This window comes from Candoia aspera, chromosome 8 (genome assembly GCF_035149785.1).
Source record: "Candoia aspera isolate rCanAsp1 chromosome 8, rCanAsp1.hap2, whole genome shotgun sequence".
In the NCBI taxonomy this organism is placed as follows: domain Eukaryota; kingdom Metazoa; phylum Chordata; class Lepidosauria; order Squamata; family Boidae; genus Candoia; species Candoia aspera.
The window spans coordinates 37,204,213-37,226,895 of NC_086160.1; the positions used below are offsets into that span (position 1 = coordinate 37,204,213).

Below are 22,683 nucleotides of genomic sequence, written 5' to 3' on the forward strand. Positions count from 1 at the left end.
GGTTGATTCCCTAGTTCTGCGGGGACCGGTTTTATTCCCTTATGCTTTGAATTAGATCCGCCATGGCTTGGACTTTATTGCATTTTATGCTGACTGATTATTGGTTGTATTTATGATTTTATTGAACTTTTAAATTGTTTTTATTGTGAACCGCCCAGGGTCCCCTGTGTGGGGAAGATGGGAGGTAATAAAAATTTGATCAATACAATACAATACAATACAATACAATACAATACAATACAATACAATACAATACAATACAATACAATACAATACAATACAATACAATACAATACAATACAATACAATACAATACAATACAATACAATACAATACAATACAATACAATACAAATACAAATACAAATACAAATACAAATACAAATACAATACTCTCTGAATTTTGATTGTTGATATTGGGAAATTATGAATATTTTTGCAGCTTTAAACAACATTCTGGAAAGTCCTCCTCCACTACCTATAGAGAAACCAATTGGGAACACATCTGCAACTGGAAAACCCAATAACATCAAAATAATTAAAAAGGTAGTACATTTTAGTTCTATCCATCTGTCTGTCTGTCTATCTATTGCATTAAAAACAATGAAGCCACAACACTGAACTATTTTAATTAATCATTAAGAAAAACCTCTTTCCACTGAGAATAATTCTCTATAGAGGCAATGCAGTCTGTGTTAATGGGAGTCTAGCAGAGGTATCTACTATGTGCTTTAGCTCTGGCTTTCCTACATGAAGCAGGAATTGTGGTTGATTGTCTGCATTTTTGGCTTAATGTCGTTTAACAGTCTTACAATGCTTAATAAGCACAGTTCACCAATTATGTACTCTCCCCCCTCCCAAAAAATGGTACAGGTGAGAAAACTGCTAGAATGTTGAAAGAAATAAATTCAGATTCCTTAGATTCCTTGAATTGAAACCTATCCAGCTCCTGCTTAAGTTACTGTAGTTGTCTTGCGTCATTCTAACCAACTTTCATAGAGAGTAAATAATTCTATATTAGTTTTGCACTATGTGTTATCAAATCACTCATATGCAACAACATTGAAACTTTGAAGAAATTGTCTATTCCATCTTGTACTTTTTGACATTTAACCATGCCATGTATTGAATTGAAAGGTTCGTCCATTTTTAACAAGACCAGCATTGGCATGCGGGATGATTGTCTTGCTCATGTCGAGGTGTTCCTCTGCTTTGGAGTGCTTGGATCTCTGCCATTTAGAAGCATCAAGTAGTTGCAGTGAAGGAACAACAAAGCCGTCACTTAATCTCAGTGCAGGGCTGTATTCCCATTTTGAGCAACATTATACTGAAACATAGGCTTCAGTACTCTTTTCAGCATTAACCTTTGGAATTGTAAAAGAAGGCTCTTGCAGTCCTGTACTGTTGCATTTATTAGCCAAATGGACCCATTCTTAAAGAATTCATTCTTTCCCTTTCCTGCCAATGCTGAAAAAAGCTCCAAGAGGCTGCAACAAACAAAGGCCGTATCTATTGAAACATCTATGGGATTCTTCAGAAAGTTTAAACAAAGTGTTCATTTTTCTTACTGAGATCATTCAGAGTTCATTGAGCACTGAGCAGAAAGGGGAAAAAATCAGAAGGAACACAGAACTCTGCAGATACTGCATTGGTCTGTATAGGATTATTTAAAATTGTTTTTTAGTTACTTGGCACTGAAAGTACTCAGAATTTACAAAGAAAATAAATAATCTCTTTAATCTTAGGGTGTGTCTCCAATTTAGCATCACTATGCACCAAGGCGATACTAGGATCAGGAGAAAATTAAAATAACTGATACCCCACTACATCTGTATGGGACTGTTCCTGTGCCTTTTCTGCCCCCTGTATTTAACACTGCTTTCTAGGGCCTATAAAACCTGGTGCTTTTTGGGGTATATTTTTTGGTATTAAAACACATCCTGTCATTTGTAGTTTCCTGGTTCTGTATATCAGCAGTTGCAATCATTGAAATGTACAGTATTTTCCAAAGTTCTGTCAAGATTTTTTTTTCCACCTGATTTACATGGACTAATTCCCATCTCTCTTTAGAAAATAAGACCCTCTGCCTTTTTCTTCACTCTCCCAGCATACCAACTAAAGCCAGTCCTATAGGAAAGAATTTTGTGGTACTTTTTTTTCCTAATAAGGAATTCTTCCAAGAACAGCAACAGTATTTTATTGTCAAATAGCTATTCTCTGTTAGTCAACGATTAAATGACCTGTTAAACTTAATCAACCTTTTATTTAATCTGTGTATGGACATTAATGAGAAAGATTTATAGGAGGAAGTAATAAAGAAGTAATGAAGCAATTGATAATAATGAAAGTTGATAAACATAGAATACAAAACATAGCTTGGTTAACGGGAAAACAACCATACCCAGGACTTTATTTTGCTTGAGTATGAAAAAAGACTAGGAAAGTTGTTGTTTATTCGTTTAGTCGCTTCCGACTCTTCGTGACTTCATGGACCAGCCCACGCCAGAGCTTCCTGTCGGTCGTCAACACCCCCAGCTCCCCCAGGGACGAGTCCGTCACCTCTAGAATATAGGAAAGTACATTTCTTCTTGTTTTATCCACAAAAAAGAAACCTCTTTGCTGAAGACCTTCAGCTAAGGATCGTGCTGCTGGAGCTTGAGCACCTCAATGATGCCATGAGCTAAACCATGAAGGGCCACCCAAGACGGGAAGGTCATGACAGAGAGGTCAGACTAAATGCGATCCCTGGGGAAGGTAATGGCAACCCACCCCAGTATTCTGGCTGTGAGAACTAAATGGATCAGTACAACCAGAGATATACCATCGGTATACCATCGGAAGATGAGACCCCCAGGTCGGAAGATGGTCAAAATGCTACTGGGGAGGAACAGAGGATGAGTTCAACTAGCTCTAGATGTGATGACGCAGCTAGCTCAAAGCTGAAAGGACGGCTAGCAGCCGACGGTGCTGGTGGGGAACGGCGAATCCAATGTTCTAAGGATCAACACACCATTGGAACCTGGAATGTAAGATCTATGAGCCAGGGCAAATTGGATGTGGTTATTGGTGAGATGTCAAGGTTAAAGATAGACATTTTGGGCGTCAGTGAACTGAAATGGACTGGAATGGGCCACTTCACATCAGATGACCACCAGATCTACTACTGTGGACAAGAGGACCCCAGAAGAAATGGAGTAGCCTTCATAATTAATAGTAAAGTGGCTAAGCAGTGCTTGGATACAATCCAAAAAACGATAGAATGATCTCAATTCGAATTCAGGGCAAGCCATCTAACATCACAGTGATCCAAATATACGCCCCAACCACAGATGCTGAAGAAGCTGAAGTAGAGCGGTTCTGTGAGGATCTGCAGCACCTACTGGACAACACACCTAAAAGATGTTATTTTCATCACGGGAGATGAGAATGCTAAGGTGGGCAGTCAAATGACACCTGGAACTACAGGTAAGCATGGCCTGGGAGAACAAAACGAAGCAGGACATAGGCTGATAGAATTTTGCCAAGACAACTCACTCTGCATAACAAACACTCTTTTCCAGCAACCTAAGAGACGGCTTTATACATGGATTTCACCAGATGGACAACACCGAAATCAGATTGACTACATCCTTTGCAGCCAAAGGTGGCGGACATCTATACAGTCGGTAAAAACAAGGCCTGGAGCTGACTGTAGTTCAGATCACGAACTTCTTCTTGCACAATTTAGGATCAGACTAAAGAGATCAGGGAAGACCCACAGATCAGCTAGATATGAGCTCACTAATATTCCTAAGGAATATGCAGTGGAGGTGAAGAATAGATTTAAGGGACTGGATTTAGTAGATAGGGTCCCAGAAGAACTCTGGACAGAAGTTCGCAACGTTGTTCAGGTGGCGGCAACAAAATACATCCCAAAGAAAGAGAAAACCAAGAAGGCAAAATGGCTGTCTGCTGAGACACTAGAAGTAGCCCAAGAAAGAAGGAAAGCAAAAGGCAACAGTGATAGGGGGAGATATGCCCAATTAAATGCAAAATTCCAGAGGTTAGCCAGAAGAGATAAGGAATTATGTTTAAACAAGCAATGCGTGGAAGTGGAAGAAGACAATAGAATAGGAAGGACAAGAGACCTCTTCCAGAAAATTAGAACCATCAGAGGTAAATTCCAGGCAAAAATGGGTATGATCAAAAACAAAGATGGCAAGGACCTAACAGAAGAAGAAGAGATCAAGAAAAGGTGGCAAGAATATACAGAAGACCTGTATAGGAAGGATAACAATATCGGGGATAGCTTTGACGGTGTGGTCAGTGAGCTAGAACCAGACATCCTGAAGAGTGAGGTTGAATGGGCCTTAAGAAGCATTGCTAATAACAAGGAAGCAGAAGATGACGGCATCCCAGCTGAACTGTTCAAAATCTTGCAAGATGATGCTGTCAAGGTAATGCGTGCTATATGCCAGCAAATTTGAAAAACACAAGAATGGCCATCAGATTGGAAAAAATCCACTTATATCCCCATACCAAAAAAGGGAAACACTAAAGAATGTTCAAACTATCGAACAGTGGCACTCATTTCACATGCCAGTAAGGTAATGCTCAAGATCCTGCAAGGTAGACTTCAGCAATTCATGGAGCGAGAATTGCCAGATGTACAAGCTGGGTTTAGAAAAGGCAGAGGAACTAGGGACCAAAGTGCCAATATCCGCTGGATAATGGAAAAAGCCAGGGAGTTTCAGAAAAACATCTATTTCTGTTTTATTGACTATTCTAAAGCCTTTGACTGTGTGGACCATAACAAATTGTGGCAAGTTCTTAGCGGTATGGGGATACCAAGTCATCTTGTCTGCCTCCTGAAGAATCTGTATAACGACCAAGTAGCAACAGTAAGAACAGACCACGGAACAACGGACTGGTTTAAGATTGGGAAAGGAGTACGGCAGGGCTGTATACTCTCACCCTACCTATTCAACTTGTATGCAGAACACATCATGCAACATGCTGGGCTTGAGGAATCCAAGGCTGGAGTTAAAATCGCTGGAGGAAACATTAACAATCTCAGATATGCAGATGATACCACTTTGATGGCTGAAAGCGAAGAGGAACTGAGGAGCCTTATGATGAAGGTGAAAGAAGAAAGTGCAAAAGCTGGCTTGCAGCTAAACCTCAAAAAAACCAAGATTATGGCAACCAGCTTGATTGATAACTGGCAAATAGAGGGAGAAAATGTAGAAGCAGTGAAAGACTTTGTATTCCTAGGTGCAAAGATTACTGCAGATGCTGACTGCAGTCAGGAAATCAGAAGACGCTTAATCCTTGGGAGAAGAGCAATGACAAATCTCAATAAAATAGTTAAGAGCAGAGACATCACACTGACAACAAAGGCCTGCATAGTTAAAGCAATGGTGTTCCCTGTAGTAACATATGGCTGCGAGAGCCGGACCATAAGGAAGGCTGAGAGAAGGAAGATCGATGCTTTTGAACTGTGGTGTTGGAGGAAAATTCTGAGAGTGCCTTGGACTGCAAGAAGATCCAACCAGTCCATCCTCCAGGAAATAAAGCCAGACTGCTCACTTGAGGGAATGATATTAAAGGCCAAACTGAAATACTTTGGCCACATAATGAGAAGACAGGACAGCCTGGAGAAGATGTTGATGCTAGGGAGAGTGGTGGGCAAAAGGAAGAGGGGCCGACCAAGGATAAGGTGGATGGATGGTATTCTAGAGGTGATGGACTCATCCCTGGGGGAGCTGGGGGTGTTGACGACCGACAGGAAGCTCTGGCGTGGGCTGGTCCATGAAGTCACGAAGAGTCAGAAGCAACTAAACGAATAAACAACAAAAATTGCTGAAGACAATGGAGCTAGAATTGTAGTATGCTATGGCACATCTTCTGCTAGGAAAAAGGAGTCTAAAGAGAGTTCTTAAAGGTGGTTTGTTATGACTGGTAATTTAATATTTGTTTTGGAAAATTGGCCAGTTTATATTGGTTGAATTGAACAGAGATCTCTTAAGATTCTACAATAATTACTACGTTTGGGTACAGATGTCACCTTAGTGAAATTGTGCAGCTACTAGAGGAAGGGAGCTACTGAAGGAAGGGAACACAGCAGCAGTTCACTCAGATCCCCTGTTGTAACCCACAACACCTCTTCCATGCTTTACTGAAGCATTGGAGAGCCCTCTCAAACAGTATATATGTTCCTGTGTGTGTGAGTGAGGGGGCTGACTCTGGGACTGCTGAAGGTAGGAACTGTTGGAGAAAATTGTCACTAAATGTTCTTCTCCAAACAGGAGCCTTTCACTTCTGGCTAGATGTAAACATAACTCTTTTGGGTAAGGATAAATCCGGGCTGAATTCTCTATCTCTATCACTATCTCCTCAATAGCAGAAAATTTTCCTCAAGCGTGGAATTTCCTTTCAGATTCTTGGCTACCACACAACCAAGTAGTATACTGTAGTGTCATGCAGAAGCCTATCTATAATATGTAAGGGAAAAGATCCTTTTACACACACAAAAATTGTTACAGCGATCTAGACGACACTGAATGAGTAGTGGTTACGACTGCTCCTCGAAATTCTGGCTGTCTCAACACCTCCATGGTCACGAGATTGCGATCTGGGTGCTTGTCAACTGGCTTGCACTTACGGTTGCAGCATCCCATAGTCCCGTGATTATGATTTGAGAGTTTCCCTTCCAGCTTTCCACAAGTGTAGTCAGTGGGGAAGGTTGCAAGTTGCTTGGGTAAGTCTCCCCCACCTGTGCACTCTCCCCCAGCCCTTCTGCGCTTGCACCTCGCTGGCCACCCACACGTCCTCCCCAACCTCCCCAAGCCTCACTGTGTTAGCGCGGCATCTTCCCAGCCACTTGTACACTCCCTTGCTCCCTCTCCCACTTGGCAGCAGCCACTTACCCACTTGCCAGCGAACCTCCTGGGACTTGCAACTTCCTGCCAGCTTCCCCACTGACACCCACAATCCTCACTTAACAACTGCATTGGGGAGTGCTGGGATAGCCATTGCTAACCAATGCGGTTATGTGACATTGCATTTTACGACTACATCACTTAGTGATGGAAATTCCAGTCCCAACTGCAGTCATAACTTGAGGATTACCTGTGCATACACAAGAGCAAGTTTGGTGTAATAGTTAAAGCACTAGGCTAGAAACTGGGAGACTGTGAGTTCTAGTCCTACCTTAAGCATGAAGCCAGCTGAGTGATTTGGGGCCAGTCACCCTCTCTCATCCCTAGGAAGAAGGCAGTGACAAACCCCTCTGAAAATGTTGCCAAGAAATGTGTATAATAAAAATTCTAAAAACCATTTTTTTTGTCAAAATAGTAATAACAACATTTAATGCCTTGATAGGAACCTGAACAGCCTAGCTTGATACAGCCATTCAAGAATGTCCCTGTTCTGCCTCCAAGGTGAGTATCAAAATGATCAGCAGTGGTAGAGGGAAGAGTCTGTGTTGTGCAGTACATATTCTGTTACCGTTATAACGTTAATGTTAGTTGTATAGTTTTACATTGTTACATTACTAGTCATGGTTACCAGTTAAGAAACTAGAGGTGTATTTATACCTTGCTTTCATATGGTAGATTATTTCCACATTAAGTTCACTGACAGAATACTTACTATTGTAATGTTTGCCTTGCTTATGTCCTCTACTCACCCAGTACAGTAGCAAAATATAAAATATCCCACAATTATTTAAAATTTATATGGACTATAGATTATATTGATTGTTTTCTTATTTCACCTCAGAAGATGGAAATAATTACATGGACAGTCTGACCCATTCACAGTATCTTTTTCTTTAGCAGCTAGTATATAATTGTATATTAAGAAGTTACAGCAGAGTATCTTGTAGTAAATCATTGTTTGTTGTCACCCAAAGTAGCTCCCCAATTTTAATTTTAACGAACCCTTTATGTATATTTCAGTCTGGTTAACAGATTGCACAAGGCAAACTAACGTATTACATTACTTAGAAAAAGAAACAGTACGCCAGCTGTTGAACATGGGAAGCTAACCGGATGAAGTTGCTTCCAATGGCATTCTGATGGCTTTTGTCAAGCCAATGCAAACCTTTTTGCACTGTGCTTCCTTGATTGAGATTGCCTAGCTATGTGGAGAGCTGTTTCATCCATAGCTTTCCATGTAGGATAGTCTTTGCATTTCATTTTCAGGCATTTGAATTTTATTTTATTTTTTACAGAACAGAGACTGTTGAGCCAGATATTATGAGTAAGAATATAGTTTACTAAGAAGCCAATCACTGATCCTCTGACACAGCATTTCACTCAGCTTGGATGCAATACATCTAGTGCCCTTGGCAGATTCTTAAAAAAACTCTTTAATGAGGATCAGTATTACTTGTTACTTATCTATAATAAAGATTGATCAGCAAGAATGGTAATTTCAGTTTATGAGAAGGTTGGATTAATTATCCAGAGCTCCCTTCTGTATTATGAGTCTTTAATTTTATATTTGCTATCCATATATAAAATTAAAAACTCACAGAAAATCCATAATATAATCCATAATCCATAATAATAATAATAATAAGGAAAGAAGCTTTTTAAAAACTTGCTTTTATACTTAGGAAGCATATAGCAAGAACAGTATTTGGCTACAATGCAATCAATGAGCATATGATACTGATTAGACTTCATGGACAACCCTTTAATATGGTGATTATTCAAATTTATGTTCCAACCACTGATGCAGAAGAAGAGGAGGTTAATGACTTCTATGATCAGGTTCAATTTGAAATCGACAGAACATGCAAGGAAGATGTGCTCCTGTGATTGGAGACTGGAATGCCAGTGAAAATGTAGTTGGATTGTATGACTAGGGAAACCAAAATGAAGCAGGAGATCAACTTAGCAACTTCTGCCACTGTAGTAATTTCTTCATAGCTGGCGCTGTCTTCAAACAACCAAAATGATGCCTCTATACATGGACATCACCAGATGGAGTATATAGAAAGCATATTCACTATATTATTGCTAAAAGGAGGTGGAGAAGCTCAATTGTAATGTCAAGGACATAGCCAGGTGCTGACTATGGAACAGATCACAAACTGCTCATGTGCAAGCTGAAGAAGAAGAAAGCCAGTCAGTTTCCATGATATGATATTGAACATATACCCACCATTTTCAAGGAGAACATCAGGAACCACTTTGAAGTACTGAACTTCATTGATAGAAAACCAGAGGAATTATGAAATGAACTTAAAATAAGTTGTTATGGATGAATGTGAAAAGAGACTTCCAAAAATGAAGAAAGACAAGAAAGTAAACTGCATGTCAGAACAAACCATGGAAACTGGCGAGAAGAGAAGAGAACCCAAAGCCAAGAAAGAGAAAAATCTCAGAAAGGAACTTAAGAGTTTCAAAGAGCTGTTAGAAGAGACAAGGGGCAGTATTACAACAACATCTGTAAAGAAATTGAAGAGGGAAGCAAACAGAAAAACAAGGAAAGTCTTTCAAAACAGCTCTGAACTTAGGAGGTTCCAACCTTGAATTGGTATGCTGAAGGATGTCAATGAAAGATAGTAACCAAGTCAAAGGAGATCAAAGGAAGATGGAAGGAATATACTGAAACACTATACAGTAGAGATGTCAACATCCAAGATAACCTAGAAGGTATCTCCTACTTACAAGAACATCTAGAACTAGAAGATGAAGTAAGATCAGCACCAAGTCAGAAGGCTACAGGAACTGATGGATGTCCACTGAAATATGGCAAGCAGCAAAAGAAGAATCAGTCAAGTTCTAATGAAGCTATGCTAGCAAATCTGGGGAACAACACAGTGACCAACCAATTAGAAGAGGTCAAGCTACATCCCAATACCAAAAAAAGTACAATATCCTTAATATCCCATGCTAGCAAAATAATGCTTAGGATCATCCAACACAGATTAGAGCCCTACATGGAAAAAGAGATGCCAGATGTTCAAGCTGGCTTTAGAAAAGGCTGAGGAACATAAGACATTATTGCTGATATATGCTGGGTAATTGAAAAAGCCAAAGAATGCCAAAAAGAAGTCAGTATATGCTTCATCGATTATAGAAAGGCATTTGTGTTGATCACATCAAGCTGTGGAAAGTGCTCAGAAAAATGGGAATCCCAGAACATCTCATTGTCCTCATGAGAAACTTACAGTATATGCAGGTCAGGAAGCCACAGTGTGGACAGAACATGGGGAAACAGATTGGCTCCAGGTTGACAAAGGAGTGAGACAAGGCTGCATACTCTCCCCTTATTTATTCAACCTACAGTATGTAGTAAGGGAACCTGGATTGGAAGATGAGTGTGGTTTTAAAATTGGAGGAGAAAACATCAATAACCTGTGCTATGTTGATGACACTATCCTGATAGCCAAAAATGTAAAGGATCTGCAAGCCCTAGTACTAAAAGTCAAAGTACACAGTGAAAAAAATGGGACTAAAATTAAATATAAAGAAGACCAAACTAATGACAACAGGTAGAACAACCAACCTTAGAACTGAAAATGAAGGTATTAAAGTAGTGGATAGCTTCCACCTTTTATGATCAACCATAAACGGTAAAGGAACAGTCAAGAAATACACCACAGATTAGCACTTGGTAGAGCAGCCATGAAGTCCTTGGAAAAGATAATTCAAAACCTGTGATGCATCTACAGTCAGGACCAGAAATATTGGAACAAGGATAACTGTTTTGGCATTTGGCCTCTGTACACCACCACATTGAACGTGGTGGTATACAGAGGCTAAATGCCAAAACAGTTATCCTTGTTCCAATTTCTGGTCCTGACTGTATACTGTACCTACAAAGATCGGAATCATGCAAGCCATGGTATTCCCTGTGACACTCTATGGAAGTGAAAGTTGGACTTTAAAGAAGCAGGATAGGAAGAGTATTGATGGCTTTTAAGTATGGTATTGGGGAAGACTCCTGAGAATACTGTGGATCATCCAACAAATCAACCCAGAGTTCTCACTCAAGACACAAATGACCAGGCTCAAATTATCCTACTTAGGACACGTTATGCAAAGACCTAGCTCTCTGGAAAAGGCTCTAATGCTGGGAAAGGTGGAAGGGAAGAAAAGAAGAGGACGTCCAGCAGCAGGGTAGATGGACTTGGTTACAGTGGTGATGAGTGCACCATAGGGAGACTTGAAAGAACAGGTTATGGATAGATCATCTTGGAGAAAATTATCTGTGTGGTCACTAGGAGTTGAAAATTACTTGATGGCACATAATCAGTCTATGAATTTTTAATAATTCAGTGTTCATTTTTAATATAATTGAAATATTACTGTGTTTTCTAATATTATGCTTTCTTCATAATTTCTAGACCCGTTGAGGGGAAAATCATACCGGCTCGACCTTCTCCACCTAAAGGTGCCCCAGGAAGACCACCACCACCAAAATCTACCAAAACTTCATCACATGCTGATAGATTTCCACGCTCATCATCTGATGTGTCACTCCATAAGAAACCTAGCATGCTTGGATTAGGAATCAAGAAAACAAAGAGTGATATTTTTAAAAATCATGGCTCAGTTTTACCCCCTCGACCCAAGCCAGGTCATCCTCTATACAATAAATACATGGTGAGAAGATTAATGCATTTTGGTTTCACCAGAGAGAGATGTGACTTTGCGTATCTCTTATTTAAAAGAATAGGCAAACTGATTTTAAACTGTATAAGAGTTCAGCAAATAAAGTATGTCATGTTTCCGGACATCACTTCTGGTGGCACTTGAGCTTTCTAGACTCTCCCACCATTTTTCTCCCTTTTGGGATATAGAATTTAATGTCATTTTGGTGGAATAGCAGGTAGGTTCCTCCTGTCTTCTGTCTCCATAGACCTATAATAGGTACCTCCAGATACCTATTTCCCCCCAACTTTGGGGTATTTTAACATAGATACACCTGAAAGTTTTAGACCCTGCTTTGGCAGGGTGTTTGGGTGGGTTAATTGAATAAATGGCTGCCTTAAGCCTTGCACAGTCTTAGGGCACTCTATATTCATTTTTTTTTTTAATGCAAACTTCCCTAAAAAAAACCCAGTCATGTTGATTTTTCATAACATACCAACATGGCCCTTGAACAACTCAGGAAGGAAATAAAACCCAAGTGTGGTCCCCACAGCAAACAGTTTGCCTTTTCCTGATATAAAATGGACCAGTTTACATCTTTAGTTGAGGAAAGGTTAATTTAAATCAGAACTAACATTGTAGCTGTTTGGGCAAGTGTCAGTGCTTGAAATTTATCAAGTAACAAATAAGGTAACTGAGTCAGTGTGGAGTGTCTGCCATCAGTGATTATCCACCAACAACTATTCACCTATGGAACTAAAAGGAATATAGCAACCTTGAAGAAAATTCAGATCGGGGGTCTCTCATTTTATGAACGAAAAACTGGAATTAACTAGTTGTAGGATTAACTGGTTCGTTTGGATCACCAACATGAATGCAAGTAAAGAAAATGTCATGTAATACTTGAATAAATTTTCTTCATGATAAATAATAAAGTATGAACATGTATATTAGATTGTCAGAAGTTATTTTTGACTGAAATGCAAATAATTTGTTTTAAGCTTCCTGTGCCTCAGGGGATTGCTAAGGAAGAAATTTCTTCTCAAAATGCTGGACATCTCTCTTGCAAGGTAATGCTGATTCTTACATCTGTGGATGTATATGAGTACATGTAGTATGCTTAGCCATTAATCTGCTAACTTTTTGTAATTTTAAAGTGTGGAGATGTACTTGTAATGGTGGACCAAGTTGAGAATAGCTGCATAGAATGCCAAAATGGAGAAGAAACTGGCAAAGTTCAGTTATCCCAAATGCAAATACTGTAATAACTCCACTGGGTGTGAAAAGCAAACAACAGATACGAATTTCAATAATTAAACATTATTCTAGGCATACAATACTGCCTGGAATACATTTGGTACAGCCCAATCCCAAATACAATTTTCCCAGTATAGTAAGTGGCTTGTTAAGTTTCTTATCATGGTGGACTCCATCTAAGATTTAATAAGAGTTCCTTGGATGATTGAGGTGGCACATGAACTGAACAAACAAAACTTCTTCCAAAAACATGTCGTGTGTTGGAACAGTATCTATTATGAAAGGGATTCAGTGTCACTGACAGTATTATAACATTAGCATCTAGAAGAATTAGAAAATATCCCAAGCAAGGAGGAATAAATCTTCCTTGGAAATATTTAAATTAAAGTACACAAAGCAGATTAAGATCTCTAATTTTCAGTAAGATTGGCTGTATTAAAATCCAGATTGACTGACTGCCCATAGCTTTCAGGGATGTGAGATTGGCTCCCTCCCTCCTGGACTTTAGGAAACAACTAAAGACCTGGTTCTGTTATCATGCCTGGGGCGGGAGAGAGTCCTGGGGATGGTTAGTTTCTTAGAATGACCCTGTTCTGCTTGCAAATCGCAGAGAACTTCCAGCCATTGGGGTTTTTATCATATTTATTTTATTATGTATTATAGTATTTTACAGTTTTATATTTTTCTTATTTATGTTTTATTGTAAACCACCCAGAGTCCCTTTTGGGAGATGGGCGGTGATAAATTTGATTGATAAATAAAAATAAATAAATAAAATGTTGCATCTTGTATTGGAAATCAGTGAAGAGAGTATTTTACTCAGCAATGAATGTTCCAAATAGCAGTTCAGTATCAATTAAGAAAGATAATTGATACCCTATGATTTCTTATGACTCAAGAAATCATAGGGTATCAATTATCATAATTTTTAAATCTTTTGTGTTTTTAAGGATTCAGCTAATATGCGGAAGATTAGCGATTCAAGTGTTCCACATGCGATAGTGCTGCATAATTTCATAGCAGGTAAGAAGTGACAACAAGCAAATGGAAATACATTTTTTTAAATGATTCTTAATATACTTTGGTTTACTTTCTGAAGTATAGCTGATATGCTAGAAATTGAATCCCTTGGTCATTGTGATCTTAAGGCTTGCTAGTTGTTAAAGGGCAGTTGCCATGTCCTGACATTAAATTCAGAAGCCTTTCTTCAGGACTGCTTCTGGCATATTCCTTGACTGGGGGGACAGCGGGGAGAGAGATGCTAGCAGGTGCTTGAAGCTTCTGTCTTCAATGATTTCACTTCTGTTTTTTCTTTGTTTTTTCTGCTTAGGTTGCTTTCTTCCCTGCAGAAAGTCTCATCTCTGTCTTTTTGTACTCCTTAGCAAAACTCATTATCCCTTTCATAATTACCTTTAATGCTGTTAGCTGCCTGTTCCTCTGGCCTATATTTATGTAATGTAGCTACCAGAAATTCAGCTCAGCTTGAGTGAGATTTTACTTTTTATTTGATAGATCAGCCATCAACAGAAACAGTTTTGATTTTTATTTCTCCATAGAACATACTGATGATTTGGACCTTAGTACTGGAGAGACTGTTTTTCTTCTGGAAAAAATAGACGATGAGTGGTACAGAGGAAAATGCAAGAACCGCACCGGGATTTTTCCTGCTAGCTTTGTCAAAGTTATTGTAAGTAGGCCACTTCAAGTGAAATATAGTGCATTCCATCTGGGTTCATATTTAAGTTCTAATTTAATTTTTCCCCTGTGCATTTTATTGAGCACATCATGTAGATAAATCTTGCTTGAGTGCACAAAGCAGATATCAACTTCTTTGTGAGATGCAGCAAATCTGTTTAAATTTGCAACTGACTTGCTCTTTATGGTTTTCATTTTCATGATAATTTGAAATTAAGTGAGAACATATCCTTTACTTAATTCTAGTGCGCTCATACATTAACCAGGGTATGTAGTGCAGTATATCACCACAGCAGTTTTGCTTTTGGATTTCTCCTTGGTGTATCTGATATGGTTGTTTTCCATGGCTCCATTTCAATATTATGACCACATGTAAGTGATTCATCAATGAAAGTTTGTAATGTTCAGAAAAGTCATGAAAAATTAAATAGCTTTTAAGGGACACTGTTCAATCTGTGATCATCCAGAGATTTAGAGTGCAGTGTCATCAGTATGAAGATGTCAGTTACTTGACGGTTGCGTGGAGCTAGAAATGGACTTCATGACATACTGTTCCTCAGATCCAGGATTGGAAAGGTGGTTATTTTGGATGGGAGTAGCATTTCTCCAAAGGAAGAGAGAGAGAGACAGAGAGGAAAAGAGACAGATAGCTTTGGGGGCTATTTCTGATTGAAAGATTCACTAGAGGAACAGATGAGGAGGACCTGTGCTTAGTTTCAGCTACACTGGGATAGCACTAACTACCTCACAACTAAATCATTGCTTCCCGTTCTGTGTGGTGCTATCCTCAATGATAGTACAAAGTGTCAAACCTCACCTAGCTGACATGACTAAGGAAGCAAGAGTAACATGGAATTCACTAAGGTATCTTCAGTGTTAGTCTGTTATAAATAGAGAATTTTGGAAACTGAAATAGGAATTTTTAGTTTCCGTTATAGTGAGTTAATTAAAGTGAAGTCTTTGAAATGCTTTTTCCCTGATGTTGTCCCTCCACTCTCAGTTGTCATTTTAATTTATCAACTGACTTAGTCCAAGCTTTCCCAGAATTTCTCAGAAAGCTGCAGCATTTGTAAAACATTTTTTTCTTTTTCTTTTTCTACCTGGCCACAGTGTTTTTAAGAGTGTGGTTGCTAGAGTTCCTGCTGTCAGGGACAGCCGTGGGCTGTTTAGCAAGTATGAAATATTGAAAGTATTGCACTAGAGACTTTGGGTAGTGTATTAATACAATCAGATTCTTAAATTTCTTCTTTTGTATGAATAAAACGGTAGAATTTGAGACACATATTTTTTGGTGATGATATGTAAAAAATCAGAGTCCTGAAATGTATAATGTTTGAATAACAATGCTAACCACTGTGGTGTGAAAAAATGCATAACAGACTGCAGTGTCTAATTTGTAATATAATTACAAATAGTCTTGATTTTATTCATTTTATGACCAAGAGAGCGATGTTAGCATAAAATTTGCAGTTAGGGCCAAGAAATGAAAAAAAAAAAAGGAAGTATGACTTTGATGTATATTCTAGTATACTGACTGAAGAATGACAACAAAGCAAACCTCTTACTGAATTATTGTAACTGTTCAGCATTTCCATATGAAGAGGTATAGTTAGAACTGCAGTTTAACCAAGCAAGTTTGATAAAAATTAGGCCTGCTGTTCAGAAGCAAAGACCAAAGGTGTTTTGAAAGGCACAGGGATGTTCCCACAGTGTCTGTGTGCATTCTTCTAGATGAAATAATTAAATGTTCCTATTGTCTCTTTCCTAGATTGATATTCCAGGAGAAAACAGCTGGAAAGAAGAGCAGTTTTCACCATCCAATATTGTGTAAGTTTTCATAGAAGTGTTGACTTTGCACATGCACATTTATTTTCCATTCATATAAGGATATTCTGGCTTGAATTTTGACTCTGAGACTTCAAACTCAGAATAATTCTTGAAAAGGGAATTACAAAATAGCATACCACTGCATTTTTTGAAATCCATTCGATCATGTCCTATTCTCAGAGACTGCCTGGAGAAGTCCCTGCAGTTTTCTTGGCAAGATTTTTGGAAGTGGTTTGCCAATGCCTTCTTCCTAGGACTGAGAGAGAGTGACTGGCCCAAGGTCACCCAGCTGGCTTCATGCCTAAGGCAGGACTAGAACTCAGTCTCCCAGTTTCTAGCCCAGTGCCTCAACCACTACGATAAAGTGGCTCTCACCAGTGCATAGTATATTATGAAACAATGTAAAAGGATTGTTTACTTTAAGGATTTCAAATGGGTGTTTAAATATTTAGGGTTTGGATGGCTTGCCCAGTTGGAAAAATTATTTAATGAAAGCTGTTTTCTGTGTGTTTAAAACTATTTTTTAAAAAGCAGTTATCTACTCATTTGTCAAAAGCAATGTTAATGTAAGGTAAAGAACAGTAACGTTTGTGTGTACAATATAAATGTTAGTTTCTCTTGTAATTACTAAGATAATTGGTAAATGGCATATCTCAAGTGTTTTGGAGACTGACATTAATAAGTTTTCATCTCTCCTTTGCCTGACCCTTTCCCCGCTGCTGGTGTGATCGCTTTGCTCTCGATGTTTAGAAGAGCAAACAGCTTACGTTCTTGAAATCTTTCTCTCCAATCTCTCTGCTCTGCTGGAGGGGTGGGGGAGAGGGTCAGGCAAAGGAGAGATTGCCTACAGAAATTGTATTTTTTCTCTCCCCCCCACTTCGCAGAGTGGAGCGATAGGAGAGGAAGAGCTTTCAAGAGAGTGCTGTAAGCTGTTTGCATAGTGCGCCCTCAGCTCCCAGTCCCAAGCTGCTGGCATGATCGAATTGCTTTTGATGTGTATAAAAGCAAACAACTTACTGTCTTGCAATTGCTTCCTCTCCATTCTCTCTGCTCTGCAAGTGAGGGGAAGAAACAACCCCAGGTCAGGTCAGTCGCGGGACAACACGTACTGACTGAGGGATGCTACGAAGGTTGTAAATGGGCTGTAAAGTTATTTTTTCAGCACCGTCATAACTCCAAATGGTTGCTGAATGAATGGTCAGTAATGGACTAGCTGTACTAATCCTTGAATCATGTGAGAAAAAATGTTTTTATTTACTGTGAAGATTTTTTTTCTATATCTACTACAGATACAGATATATGATAGAAATATATATGTTGTGGCAAAAAGAAAAAGGAAATAGTGCAGTGTATACTTTGAATTTCTGGATGAAAAATGTGATACAGATCTAACAAAAAATATAAAAATATGGGTCTAAATGATGTAAAATGATTTTACTGTTTTTTGTATCAGTAGTGAATATATTTAGTGCAGTGGGCTCAGAAGAATAAGTGAAGAGAAAAGAATGAATGAATGATATTTTTCCCTTTACTATTTTTTCTTCATTTGCTGTTATTTCAGAGGCCCAAGATGTAGAGCTAGATTTGAATACATTGGAGACCAGAAAGATGAATTAAGTTTTTCAGAAGGTGAAATTATTATTTTGAAGGGGTATGTCACTGAAGAATGGGCCAAAGGAGAACTGAGAGGTACTTCTGGAATTTTTCCCTTAAACTTTGTGGAAGTTATCGAAGATCTATCTGAATCAGGTAAAAACAAACAAAACAAACAGCTAACCAACTAGCGAACAAAAAACAGCATCTCACAGTAGATAACTAACGTGTCCAAAATGTGCTATTTAATAATGCAGCTAGTCAGATGTTTGTTTTGCATATAGAAGAACACATACCAAAAACCATAGTGTTAGAAATTCTAGCCTTCTTCATTGGTATTTTATACATTATATAAATCAGTATTCCTTGCATGTTGTTGTGTTATTGGTCATGATGTGCCTGTCTTCACATGAAAGCACAATGTTAAACATATGTATGCTACAGGTACACACTGAAAGAATACAGTATAAGCAGAATAATAGCACTTCTACAAAATTTTACATTGACTGTTGTATGCATGTGTGTGATACACCAGTGTTAGGTTTTATTAAGGAACCATTCAGTGCACTGTGTCTTATCATTCAATCCTAAGATTGTATAGTCCCTGAAATACTTGGGTCAAAGAATGTCACAAATCACATGCTTCATCTTATGTTAGTTTACAAGGCAATTTGAGAACAGCCATCCTAAAACATATCTGTACTAACATAACTTTTGCTGAAATGCACTGTCTCACGTCTACAGTCCATTTTCTATACTGCTTAGGGGTTTTTTTTCCTTTTAAAAGCAGTGCCAGGGTGGGATACAATAGAATTTTTATAGTGGATCAAATTATGTGAAGAAACAATTATGTTTGCTTTGTACAATTATATTGTACCAATATAATTCAGACTTATTCAGAGAAACATCCTCTGCCGTTTTTAGAGGGTTAATGCAAGCTGAGATGCATATATGTAAGTCTTTTAAGGACAGGGAGTCTGTGATTGGGGTAACATATCACAGTAAAACATGATGTAACCCTGCTTTGTTAAATAACTGGCTGGATTCACTGAACACCCTGAGCTGATTTAATGATAAAATGGACTATACAATTTATAAATCTGTCAGTTACAGTTTATTAACCACAGTGACTAGGTTTTTCCAATATGTAAAGGGTAAAAATAACACAATTATTGGTTAGTGTGATAAATGAATCCAGCCATTCTGTCTTGGACTTTCAACAATTGTTTCTTGGAATTGTTTTTCTCTGTATGTATTATATTATGAATATTACAGGCAGAGATTATATTTAAACTCTGTACAGCATTTAAAAAAATTACTCTCTATATTTGTTATCTTTTTATAAATAGGTGATGGTGGCTTCCAACTGAGGAATAAAAACTCAGGACCAATGACACAGGTAATGTATTTATTATAGCAAGTAATCAACCTGACACAATCTGTTATTCAAATGTATTTTATAAATGTACTAATATATACATTATAAGAAACCAAAAGATTCACTAACCTCCTTTGTGAATTGCAGGGCAAAGAGCTTTTCTTAAAGTTAAAGTAATTGATCTGTTTTAAGCTTATTAAATGATGTGTATAGAATTCATTGTACAGGCAGCCAGGGTTGTTTTCTCAATAACACTAGAAAGTATCTCACAGATATAAGTTTTCTTTGTTTTCACAGCTGGAAGGACAAGCTGGACAGTGGTGTGATGCTCTTCATGATTTTACAGCAGAAACACAGGAGGACTTACCATTTCAAAAAGGAGATCATATTTTGATATTAGAACATTTGGATTCAGAGTGGTACAGAGGGAGGTTAAATGGAAAGGAAGGCATTTTCCCAGCTGTGTTTGTTCATGTTTGTTCAGGTACAGTGCTGAAAGAAAAATGCAAGTGCTTTGATCCTGTTGTACAAACTATAAAGATAGTATACCAAGCTCAGATACAAAGAAAGAAAAACATGTTTGTAGTACAACTAACTAACATGCTTGGAGCACTGAGGAAGATACATGGTGATATGATCTGTGTGAATGAAATTTTTAAAACATTCCTTTTTTAGTGTCTAGGCCTGTACTCCTGTGCTTATTTTGATGATAGGAACAAAAATAGGTCTCCCAATAGTCTGTGGGGTTAGTTAATGGTATACTAAGGATTGTTACCTTGTCGTGGTGCTGGAGCTTGAGCACCTCAGTGATGCCATGAGCTAAACCGTGAAGGGCCACCCAAGACGGGAAGGTCATGACAGAGAGGTCAGACTAAATGTGATCCCTGGGGAAGGTAATGGCAACCCACCTCAGTATTCTTGCCGTGAAAACTAAATGGATCAGTACAACCAGAGATATGTCGGTATACCATCGGAAGATGAGACCCCCAGGTCGGAAGATGGTCAAAATGCTACTGGGGAGGAACAGAGGATGAGCTCAACTAGCCCCAGACGTGATGACGCAGCTAGCTCAAAGCCGAAAGGACGACTAGCGGCCGACGGTGCTGGTGGTGAACGGCGAATCCGATGTTCTAAGGATCAACACACCATCGGAACCTGGAATGTAAGATCTATGAGCCAGGGCAAATTGGATGTGGTTATTGGTGAGATGTCAAGATTAAAGATAGACATTCTGGGCATCAGTGAACTGAAATGGACTGGAATGGGCCACTTCACATCAAATGACCACCAGATCTACTACTGCGGACAAGAGGACCACAGAAGAAATGGAGTAGCCTTCATAATTAATAGTAAAGTGGCTAAAGCAGTGCTTGGATACAACCCAAAAAACGATAGAATGATCTCAATTCGAATTCAGGGCAAGCCATCTAACATCACAGTGATCCAAATATACGCCCCAACCACAAATGCTGAAGAAGCTGAAGTAGAGCAGTTCTATGAGGATCTGCAGCACCTACTGGACAACACGCCTAAAAGAGATGTTATTTTCATCACAGGAGACTGGAATGCTAAGGTGGGGAGTCAAATGACACCTGGAACTACAGGTAAGTATGGCCTGGGAGAACAAAACGAAGCAGGACACAGGCTGATAGAATTTTGCCAAGACAATTCACTCTGCATAACAAACACTCTCTTCCAACAACCTAAGAGACGACTTTATACATGGACTTCACCAGATGGACAACACCGAAATCAGATTGATTACATCCTTTGCAGCCAAAGGTGGCGGACATCTGTACAGTCGGTAAAAACAAGGCCTGGAGCTGACTGTAGTTCAGATCACGAACTTCTTCTTGCACAATTTAGGATCAGACTAAAGAGATTAGGGAAGACCCACAGATCAGCTAGATATGAGCTCACTAATATTCCTAAGGAATATGCAGTGGAGGTGAAGAATAGATTTAAGGGACTGGACTTAGTAGATAGGGTCCCGGAAGAACTATGGACAGAAGTTCGCAGCATTGTTCAGGAGGCGGCAACAAAATACATCCGAAAGAAAGACAAAACCAAGAAGGCAAAATGGCTGTCTGCTGAGACACTAGAAGTAGCCCAAGAAAGAAGGAAAGCAAAAGGCAACAGTGATAGGGGGAGATATGCCCAATTAAATGCAAAATTCCAGAGGTTAGCCAGAAGAGATAAGGAATTATTTTTAAACAAGCAATGCGCGGAAGTGGAAGAAGACAATAGAATAGGAAGGACAAGAGACCTCTTCCAGAAAATTAGAAACATTGGAGGTAAATTCCAGGCAAAAATGGGTATGATCAAAAACAAAGATGGCAAGGACCTAAAAGAAGAAGAAGAGATCAAGAAAAGGTGGCAAGAATATACAGAAGACCTGTATAGGAAGGATAACAATATCGGGGATAGCTTTGACAGTGTGGTCGGTGAGCTAGAGCCAGACATCCTGAAGAGTGAGGTTGAGTGGGCCTTAAGAAGCATTGCTAATAACAAGGCAACAGGAGACGACGGCATCCCAGCTGAACTGTTCAAAATCTTGCAAGATGATGCTGTCAAGGTAATGCATGCTATATGCCAGCAAATTTGGAAAACACAAGAATGGCCATCAGACTGGAAAAAATCCACTTATATCCCCATACCAAAAAAGGGAAACACTAAAGAATGTTCAAACTATCGAACAGTGGCACTCATTTCACATGCCAGTAAGGTAATGCTCAAGATCCTGCAAGGTAGACTTCAGCAATTCATGGAGCGAGAATTGCCAGATGTACAAGCTGGGTTTAGAAAAGGCAGAGGAACTAGAGACCAAATTGCCAATATCCGCTGGATAATGGAAAAAGCCAGGGAGTTTCAGAAAAACATCTATTTCTGTTTTATTGACTATTCTAAAGCCTTTGACTGTGTGGACCATAACAAATTGTGGCAAGTTCTTAGTGGTATGGGGATACCAAGTCATCTTGTCTGCCTCCTGAAGAATCTGTATAACGACCAAGTAGCAACAGTAAGAACAGACCACGGAACAACAGACTGGTTTAAGATTGGGAAAGGAGTACGGCAGGGCTGTATACTCTCACCCTACCTATTCAACTTGTATGCAGAACACATCATGCGACAAGCTGGGCTTGAGGAATCCAAGGCTGGAGTTAAAATCTCTGGAAGAAACATTAACAATCCCAGATATGCAGATGATACCACTTTGATGGCTGAAAGTGAAGAGGAACTGAGGAGCCTTATGATGAAGGTGAAAGAAGAAAGTGCAAAAGCTGGTTTGCAGCTAAACCTCAAAAAAACCAAGATTATGGCAACCAGCTTGATTGATAACTGG

The 22,683-nt window shown here is 38.9% G+C and overlaps 1 protein-coding gene across 3 annotated transcripts in view; it reads left to right on the forward strand.

The window, feature by feature from the left end:
- The window catches only part of SH3D19 (SH3 domain containing 19), an 81,984-nt gene that overhangs the window by 51,392 nt on the left and 7,909 nt on the right, over positions 1-22,683 (forward strand). For 2 of the 3 annotated variants that reach the window (XM_063310205.1, XM_063310207.1), the window contains 10 exons: positions 442-545; positions 7,362-7,420; positions 11,344-11,602; positions 12,592-12,660; positions 13,798-13,870; positions 14,404-14,534; positions 16,311-16,369; positions 17,931-18,118; positions 19,312-19,361; positions 19,638-19,824. In XM_063310205.1, the coding sequence (XP_063166275.1) occupies positions 442-545; positions 7,362-7,420; positions 11,344-11,602; positions 12,592-12,660; positions 13,798-13,870; positions 14,404-14,534; positions 16,311-16,369; positions 17,931-18,118; positions 19,312-19,361; positions 19,638-19,824 (1,179 nt within the window). The remainder of the gene's footprint in view (positions 1-441; positions 546-7,361; positions 7,421-11,343; positions 11,603-12,591; positions 12,661-13,797; positions 13,871-14,403; positions 14,535-16,310; positions 16,370-17,930; positions 18,119-19,311; positions 19,362-19,637; positions 19,825-22,683) is intronic. The other variant, XM_063310206.1, reaches the window with a different exon arrangement.